This window comes from Babylonia areolata, chromosome 3 (assembly GCF_041734735.1).
Source record: "Babylonia areolata isolate BAREFJ2019XMU chromosome 3, ASM4173473v1, whole genome shotgun sequence".
Lineage (NCBI taxonomy): Eukaryota > Metazoa > Mollusca > Gastropoda > Neogastropoda > Buccinidae > Babylonia > Babylonia areolata.
In genome coordinates this window covers 4,240,736-4,250,735 of record NC_134878.1, presented here as the reverse complement: position 1 = coordinate 4,250,735, position 10,000 = coordinate 4,240,736, and the positions used below count along the sequence as shown (strand labels likewise).

Here is a 10,000-nt window from a genome sequence, read left to right as displayed (position 1 = left end):
GACAAGGAAGAGGTAGGGGAGGGAGGCTGGCTATCTTGTGAAGAGGTGGGTTTTAAGGCCAGACTTGAAAGAGCTGAGTGCGGGGACCTGACGAAGCGAAAGAGAAAGTTCATTCCAAATACAAGGTCCAGAGACAGAAAGAACGGCGTCCAACAGTTTGAATCTGGGTATGCGTAAACAGAGTGGATCCGAAGCTGATCGTAGTGAGCGAGATGGAGTGTAGAGGTGAAGGGAGCCACAAAGATAGGAAGGGGCAGATTTGTGAATGCATTTATAACATAGAGTGCTGATCTTGTACTTTATTCTGTGTGAGACATTCTTCATTCATGTGTTCTTTCCTTTCCCACTCCTTCCTTTCTTAATTCTTCTGTTCCTTTCCTTTCCTTCCTTTCTTCATTCTTCTGCTCTTTACGTCTTCTCTTCTTCTTCTTCTTTCATTCGTCCATTCTTCTCCTCCTCCTCCAGCCCCACCCCCGCCTCATTCTTTCTGCTCACGTTGTCGGTTGGCGAGGGTCATTTGTGACGTCATTTCCCACTGACGTCAAGGAGGGATGACGGGTCAGGTGAACGGCAGACAGGTAGACGCCCTCCTTTTGATCCGTTGAGCGATGGAAGGTTTTGCTCCTTCACAGTTTCAAACGAGACTCAGGACTTTCATTTCAAGACAGCCGGTTTTTCTTTCTTTCTTTCTTTCTTTCTTTCTTCTTCTTCCTCTTCTCCTTCGTCTTCTTCTCTGTTTCTTTTTTTTCCCATGTTTTCTTCTTCTTTTTTTTCTTTTTTTATGTTTTGGTAATAGCCGGCAGTTGTTTTTTGTTGTTGTTGGTTTCCTTTTTTTTTTTTTTTTTTTTTTTTTTTTTTTTTTTTTTAGTAATAGCCGGCAGGGATAGGAGGAAGGGATAAGAGTGGTAAAGAACGGGGGGATGTGAGTGGGGGTGGTGGCGACGTGTACTACTCGGATGAACATGTGGGTGAACACGTACACGTAAATGCTCCCTCTTCCTCGTATACATATGCATGCACGAGCACAGTCATACACAAACGCATACGTGCGCGTATACATGTGTGCTCGTAACCTGACACATGTACGGCGCTCGCGCAAAGACCTGCATGCAAGTAATACAAAAGTAGGCTTGCATACATACGTATGCTTGCAGGCTTGAGTTCGCTGAATATCTACACACCAACGCATGCACGTACACACGCACACAAACACACGCGCGCGCGCGTGGGCATGTACACGTACGTGGACACATGCACACACGCCCTTTCAGAGATATGAGGTGAGAAATCCATCATGAACCACACCACAGGGAGAGGGGGGGGGGGACATACTGTAATGAAATAAATTAACTTCCCCCATCCAGTATATGGGTCATGAGGTCAGGTAAGTTGACCTGACCTGATTGTAGACTGCGAAGTGCACATGATGGAATCGCCCGGAAGTGTCCCATAGTGGGCACTCACTATTTTAAGGGACTGATGGAAGAGAGCCACAGAGAGACGAGACAAGACGAGACGAAATTCTTTATTTCGAGGATAATAGATAAGCACTGGTGGGGTTTTTTTGTTGTTTTTTTTGTTGGGTTTTTTTTTTTTTGTTGGTTTTTTTGTTTTGTTTTTTTTTGGTTTTTGTTTGTTTGGTGGTGTGTTGGTTTTTTACATCCAGTCCCCGCCCAGAATAAGGTATACACTACACAATACTAGGTAAAAAAGTAGAGAGAGAGAGAGGTGATTTACCAGAAATGTAAGGGAGGGGGGGAGATGCAAGAGGAGCACATACATATGAATAAGTAAAGAGAGAAGATGCGGTGAGAGAGAGAGAGAGAGTGTGTGTGTGTGTGTGTATGCAGGGGGGTGGAAGGTAGGCTTGTAATACAAAGGAAAGATGGGGAAAGAAAAATAGCAAAGTCATTCAGGGGAGGGAGGGAAGAGAGAGAGAGAGAGATGATGTATGTTCTGACGGTAGGAACAGAAATGAACGTATGTTGTTGTTGTGATGGTCGTGGAGCAGCAGAGATGGATGTGGGCGCGAAGTGATGTCTAATGCGTTGGTCGTTTGATATATGACACGGCTAATCCCGCGCCGTGTGTCCAACTGTATGCTCTATTTCATTGATGTGTGTGTGTGTGTGTGTGTGTGCATACGTGCTTGTACGCGTGCGCCCGCGTGCGTGCAGGTGTTCATGTTTTCGAATTGTGTGTGTGTGTGTGCGCGCGGCGTAGATATATACATATGGAACTTTTTGTGTGTGCCTTTGTACTTTAGATATATTGAGCTTTTATTGTTGCTGTTGTTTTCTACGTGTATTTTTCATTTACTAAGTGTAGGTTATCTTACTGTTGAAACGAAGCTGGAAAACTATTGATTATTTCACATTCACTACAGATACAGTTATTACCCATTGATAAACTCTCTCTCTCTCTCTCTCTCTCTCTCTCTCTCTCTCTCTCTCTCTGGGGACGATTGAAAAGAATTTCTTTTCTTGAGTAAAATACCTTTTCAGAAAATGTAGCATAATATTGTTGACTGCACGGTTTGTTTGTGTGTTGTTTTTTTTGTTTGTTTGTTTGTTTTTTCTGGCATGTCTTTTTCTGGTTACGCTCGATCGCAGTTTGTTCTGACGTTACGCCAACGTCAAAATTGTTCCGTGTTCATTTTTCCACCAGATAGCATAGTCACATACTTTCCTGTCGTAACATTACCCAACCGTTCAAGACATCGATCACGAGGCCAGGGCAGTCACTGCTAACCTTGATCTCACGTGATGTTCTCAGCTAATTGCATGCGTGTTTACATTGAAACAGCATTGAGTGGACCAATCAGCTGAAAGAGACTAAGAGAGAACGTGGCTAAATCAAGTTACGTCTCGGCCAAACAGTATCTGTGCCCGTTTGCTGATGTGGCTCGGAGTGTTCCTACAAAATTTCTCGATGCTTCCTACAAACACGTAACAGCGGTTGGCATCTCTGAAGACGGAGGGGAAGATGGAAAGGGAGGGGGGGGAACGAGGTCACGTCACAAGACTGGGTCACAAAGCGAAGACACCCATGGCTGCCGGAAGTTCAGTCATCCCATTTCCTGCCGCCAGAGAAGCTGGTTTATTTTTTGTCCCCCTGGACCAAGAGGTCGCGTCATGGGTTTTCTTTTATGCAGACTTAGTTTATTCATTCATTCATTCCTTCATAAAGAAATGGTCCGTTGACGATTCAACATTCATCATGGCTGTGTGGCCATGTCTGTTCTGTCTGCCCCCGCCCCCTCCTCTTCTCCCCCTCTCTCTCTCTCTCTCCCCCTCTCTCTCTCCCTCTCTACTAACGTGTGCGATGGTGTGTGTGTGTCTGTCTGTCTGTCTGTGTTTGCGCGCGCACACAGACGGGAAGAAAGAGAGAAAGGAAGAAACAGAGGCAGAGAGAGTTTTCTTGAATGGCAGTTTTGGAGTTGTTGTCCCCAATCAGTATTGCATTTTAACTCATGACGGAGCGTGCTCGCATTTCGGTTTTTTGTTTGTTTGTTTAGTTGGGTTTTTTTTTTTGTTTTGTGTGTGTGTGTGTGTTTTGTGCCATACCGAATGGTCTGTTTCATAAACAACAGACGAATTTAATTAATGATCGGGCTTGCCCGCTTTTGGCGAAGAAAAAATATATATGCCACACATGCAGAAATGGCCTGTGTGTAAACAATACTCGATGTGAGAGGAGTGAGAATGGAACGGAGGAGAGGAAAGTATGGCCTTGGGCGTTTCGTGTTTTCCAGCACATAGCAGCTGTTTACAAACAGCCGAAAATACACAAACACGCAATTAGAGAGTGAGAGAAGGAGAGGGGGGGGGGCGTGGAGTGAAGGGAGAAAGATGATATCCTTTGGCTTTCTTACACAGAGAGAGAGAGGTGGGGGCGGGGGGGGGGAGTGAGAATGTCCTTGAGTTTTCCTGTCACAAAACACGCATGATGTATATTAACAACGTAAACGGACTTTGTGAGCGAGAGTGGGTCAGTGTTGGGGGGGTTGGGAGAGGAAGTGGGGGTGTGGTGGGGGAAGGGGGGTGGTTGAAGGTGAGGAGGAGGATAGAAGTGGGGAGGGGGGTGGGGTAGATATTGCCCTGGTATTTTTTTCTGCATACAGTTTGAAAACATGCATCAATCAAAAACGTTATTTGCGTATATTCTGTTTTGATTTACTCCTTCTGTTTCTGTCTGTCTGTCTGTCTGTCTCTCTGTGTCTCTGTCTCTCTCTCTCTCTCTCTCTCTCTCTCTCTGTGTGTCTGTCTGTCTCTCTCTCTCTCTCTCTCTCTGGCTCTTGTTTTCCAACGAAAACGAAGTGAGAAGTCGACGCCCTCTTCTTTTTTCCCACCAGTACTTGTATGTGTGTGCGATGTGTTGTGCTCGCTCTCTGCGTTTCTCTGTCTCTGTCTGTCTCTCTTTCTCTGTGTGTGTGTGTGTGTTTGTCTGTCTGTCTGTCTCTCTATCGTTTCTACTTTATCAAGAAACCCAGGCAAGTCGGTGAATATGCTCATGATTTATACGGTGCTCCTTGATTTATAGAGTGTAATTATGTGTTTTACGTGTGTGGGACACAAGACATCTTTTCTCATTTCCTTGGGGCGAGTGAAAGAATGTTCTTTTTTTCTATTTTTCTCTTTTTTTTTTAATACTGAAAACAGGTAAATTCATGTTCCCCGCTGTTGAAATATGGGTCAGATGTGACACACCCCTGTTCGTACTCACGCGCACGTCCATGTGCAGAAAGCCATTTTTTTCTGCCATTTTTTCTGTGATCCTGCCAGTTGAAAAGTATTTAGCGGGGAAAAAATACTTAGCATTAATTATGAACAAGCGATTGAGACATACAATGACAAAGTTTAGATTAACTCAGGCTCAGTACGGCCAGTCCTCTCTTCTCCTCTACACAGACCCCTCGGATGTCCAGTGGGTTGCTCAATGACCCAACCTTTAGCTTCCGTCGTCAGAACTGTGGTATTCTTTGTCAACATTCACTTCTTCAGTATAAGAGCGTTCCGCTTGCAATATTTTGATGATGGTAATTGGGATGAAACGCTGTTAACGTCGTCTCTTTCGCCGTTCGTATGGAGAGAGTTAAGAACGTGAGGATGGGGGGGGGGGGAAGTGCAGTATACACTGGTTTGTTATCGACAACGTAGAAGGTGGTTCAGAGTAAGTGTTCTCTTTGTGTTTCCACAATAGTGGAGGTGAAGTGCGTGTGTTTTTTTCACCGTCCGACATACTCTGATATTCTCGTGCAGTAATATTCGTTCATTAACATATCTCCGGTGACCCAACAAGAAACGTGCGATGCCGCGTCAAAACCCACTTGACAACAGAAACATTTTTTTGTGTGCATAATCCTTTTTTCACCCTCGATAAATAAACTCATTCATTCATTCATTCTTTCTTTCTTTCTCCCTCTGTCTTTGCGATATGAAAAGGGAGTGAAAGAGACAAGCGCGCGGAAGGTTTCACATGCAAACGCACACAACATGAGCATAAACCTTAAGACGAAAACACGGGGATATTTGATATTACCAAGGTGGTGTGAAATTACGGCTACATTTCCAGCGTTAGTATTAACAGCGGAGTCTCGAATGAACCTGTACCACGTTCTGTTTGCTTGCGAAACGGAGATGTTGCCGTTTTGTTTTGTTTTGTTTTGTTTTTTAGGCCTTATATTACTGTGGTTGTTTGTGTTCGTGCGCGCGTGTGTGTGTACAATTGTGCGTGCGTGCGCATGCATGCGTTAGTTCTTTTGTGGTTGTGAAATCTCTCTCTCTCTCTCTCTCTCTCTCTCTCTCTCTCTAACTCACACTTATTTTTGTTCGAGTTCATTGACATCCATATCATGAAACCAACATGATATCCATTGTAACAAGTTGCTTTTTTTGTTTCGACTTAATCAGGAATCGATATATATATATATATGGCCCAGTGCGCAGCCGCTGATCAACACAAAGCATTCAACAACAGCAGCTGTGAAGCCAGGCAGAGAATTAGGAAGAGAAAAACAGACTGTTTTGATTTCACTCCCACACCATCTGTCGACCTTTCGCACGTATCTCTTTTCTGGGTGTGTTTTTTTTTTTCCAATCAGTCTCCCTTTCCGCCTTTCCTTTCCCAGAAAGCTCAGACGTGAGACGTGCTGTCATTAGTTTGTCTCAGGGTAGCGAAGGCGACAGTGAGCAGGCAGGGTGTGTGTCTGTGTGTGTTGTGTGCGTGTGAGTTCTGTGTTCGCGCGCATCTGTACGTACGTGTGTGTGTGTGCGCGCGCGCGCGCTCGCGCATATGGAAGGGGACAGTAGGTAGGTTGTGGGTGGGTGAGTGGGGTCACACACACACACCTGACGTAGACAGTATCTCTGTCTCTGTCTCTCTCTCTCTCTCTCTCTCTCTCTCTCTCTCTCTCTCACACACACACACACACACACACACACACACACACACACACACACACACATTCAAAATTCGGTTTGGGCAGTCCCCGACTTGGATCTATTTCGTTCAGCGTAAAACGTTCCCGATTTAACTTGATGTCACTCCTTGAATCTGGTGACCTTGTAACTCTGCTGTCAGACCTTTCCATGATGAAATAAACCGCATGCCCTTTCCTCAATCTGTATCCTCTGTTTGTCCTTCTGTCTGTCTCTTTCCGTCTGTCTGTCTGTGTATTGTAGGTAACGCTTCATTCTGTCTTTCTCAAAAAGGCTGGGATACAGTTTATACCGACCCCCGGCATTCCCACTGGAGGAAAGAAATTATGAATAGAAAAATATGCATCAAAACATTGCGCCCATCTTCTCCTTTTATAGACAAGTATACACACAGTTATCTAACTGGTGTCGTGTAAATCAATAGTCGACTGAAGATTGATAGATGATGATTATGATAATGTTATTAACAACAGCAACAACAACAATAATAATAATAGTGATGATAATAATGATATTAGTATTACTGTGGTTATCATTATAGATCGTTATCATTATATTTATGATGACGGTGATTGTGAAAGATGTTATCATTACTGATAAGGTTATATTTACTGATACTTATGTAGCGCATATCATCGGCCAGAAGCCGCACTGTACACGCCTTTCAAACAGTCATGTGTGTAACAGGCTGCCTACCTGGCTAGAGCCCACTGACAGCGGCCTTTGGGGCCGGGCGCTCGTCATTGGTTTCCCCGCGTCGTTCAGTCACGCTTCAACCACGCGCACTCGTTCCCAAGTAAAACAACAACATAAAAACCAAGAGAGGCAAAGCCTTCAAGACTCACTTGTGATAAATTACGTCCCCTGGCATTAATTACAGAGTAATTTCCCTTTTTTACTATCTGCACCAAAACGTTAGCAAAATAAACAAAAATTCCATGCTCAGCAAAAGAAGTTCCTGTTTGAACAAAAAATGATAATGCCTCCTCTTGTTGTTGTGTCAGAATAAGAGGTCAAAGTGCCGAGTTTAGAGAATACAAAAAATATAACAGTAGTTTGCATATAATTAGGCTTTTTTTTTCTTTTTTTTTTTTTGTGCCCATCCCAGAGGTGCAATATTGTTTTAAACAAGATGACTGGAAAGAACTGAATTTTTCCTATTTTTATGCCAAATTTGGTGTCAACTGACAAAGTATTTGCAGAGAAAATGTCAATGTTAAAGTTTACCACGGACACACAGACACACGGACACTTTGTTTACACAAATGAGTCAAAAATGAAATAATATTGATTATGATGATAATGATAACAACAACAATACTACTACTACTACTACTACTTCTACTACTAATGATAATAATAATAATAATGATAATATCGTTTGTCATCACATATTGGATGTTGAACACACATTCTCCAATCTACATACAACATGGTATAACATGTGACTTGGACATGATTTCTGTGTGCTGCTAGCCTGCTCTAAATGCCTTTTGTAGACTGTGTCGCTTTCAGCCGTAACTTGAACGTTTCAAACAACGGCTGACCGACTTTTGAATGGCCGACCTTGACAACTCCCATACAAGAATGGCGTGCCACGCCAATGTCACAACGCACTTTCTGAAGCTGTCCTACCCGCCACGTACTTTGTTCTCAGATCAAATTCAGGCACTGGGACGTCACAGATGACGAGAAAGAAAAATTCGTATTTTACGGAAGGGTAGGGTGCCGTGTCCTATAGGACTGAGATGATGTTTCTTCGACTTACGGTGTTTCCGTTTCCTATCTTTCTTTCTTTTTTTTCCATTTGAATATGGGTTTTATATTAAGTGAGTGAGGACTTGTCACGTGGTATCTGCTGAAATGTTTTCTTTCTACACACACGCACGCACACACACAGGCATGCACACACACATTTTATAGCTTGTCCAGATGAACTCAGTCTCACACACGGGCGTCTCTCTCTCTCTCTCTCTCCTACGGTAAACGCTTACTGTAAGTTTCCAGAAACTCCATTAAGAAGGAAAGAAAGAAAGAAAGGCCATTCTGAAGGAAAGAAAGAAAGAAAACCTTCCACGTCACAGTGTTGGTCATTGCTCAGCCGATACGCGAAGGGGCCATCCAGTCTCAGGGCTGGAAAGACCATCTATTCATGAACATACCCACATGCATACTTGAACTTACCTACCCACCATTCAGTATCTCTCTACCTGCCTTCCTACCTGTTATTTGCTTCCCTGCCTTCCTGTCTAACTACCTACCCACCTAAGTCATGTCTACCTGCCTTCCTCCCTACCTAATTACCTACCCATCTTCCTTCGTAACTGCTTAACTGTCTACCTCCCTTATTCCTTATAGTGGAGTGATGGCCTAGAGGTAACGCATCCGCTTAGGAAGCGAGATAATCTGAGCGCTATGGTTCGAATCACGGTTCATTCGCCAATATTTTCTCCCCCTCCACAAGACCTTGAGTGGTGGTCTGGACGCTAGTCATTCGGATGAGACGATAAACCGAAGTCCCGTGTGCAGCATGCACTTCGCGTACGTAAAAGAACCCACGGCAACAAAAGGGTTGTCCCTGGCAAAATTCAGTAGAAAAATACACTTCGATAGGAAAAACAAGTAAAACTGCACGCAGGAAAAAATGCCAAAAAAATGGGTGGCGCTCTCAGTGTTGCGACGCGCTCTCCCTGGGGAGAGCAGCCCGAATTTCACACAGAGGAATCTGTTGTGACCAAAAAAAAAGATAAATACAAATAACTAGCTGCCTACACACCTGCCTCCCGACCTACCTGTTTCCCTAACTACTCACCTGCCTGTTATAAACCTTACTCCATAACTATCAATATTCCATCCTACCTTTCTACTTACCTACATGTGTTGTTTTTTTCCAGTCTACCTACCTTACGAATGGAACTAATTACTACGTATCTGTTTATTTATTTTGATTATGACTGTGTGTGTGTGTGTGTGTGCCTGCAGACGAGTCCTACATGAAGCTGGCCATCGAAACTCTGGAGGAGCTGGACTGGTGCATGGAGCAGCTGGAGACAATACAGACACACCGCTCCGTGTCCGACATGGCTTCCAGCAAGGTCAGCCTCGGCCTCCTTACCTCTTCCTCTGTGTATGTGTGTGTGCGAGAGAGAGGGAGTTCTTGTCCTGTTTGTGTGTGTGTGTGTGTGTGTGTGTGTTTCTTTCTTGTTTGTTGTTGTTTCTTGTTGGTGGTGGTGTTACTGTTCAAAGTACAATAGTAACATCTAAATACGACGAAAAATCCCAACTCTTGGATTTTGTTGCTGTTTTTCTCCTCCTCCTTCACCTTCTCCTTTGCTCTTTACAAAAACGTGCCATTAAGATGATTAACCATGTAAATACCACAGGTGGATCTGTGCACAATATGTACAAAGAACTTCAAATATTACCTGTTCATATACTTATTAGATATAACACATTGATTCTTATGCATAAAATTGTTCATAACGCATGCCCACAATATTTAAAATCGTTATTTTGTTTCCAGTTCCAACGTAATTCAGATAGAGCTATTGTCCCAAAGC

The 10,000-nt window shown here is 43.7% G+C and overlaps 1 protein-coding gene across 6 annotated transcripts in view; it reads left to right on the top strand.

The window, feature by feature from the left end:
• Positions 1-10,000, top strand: part of LOC143279679 (3',5'-cyclic-AMP phosphodiesterase 4C-like) — a 757,240-nt gene that overhangs the window by 644,021 nt on the left and 103,219 nt on the right. For all 6 annotated transcript variants that reach the window (XM_076583764.1, XM_076583765.1, XM_076583761.1 and 3 more), the window contains one exon: positions 9,423-9,535. In XM_076583764.1, coding sequence (XP_076439879.1) covers positions 9,423-9,535 — 113 coding nt within the window. The remainder of the gene's footprint in view (positions 1-9,422; positions 9,536-10,000) is intronic.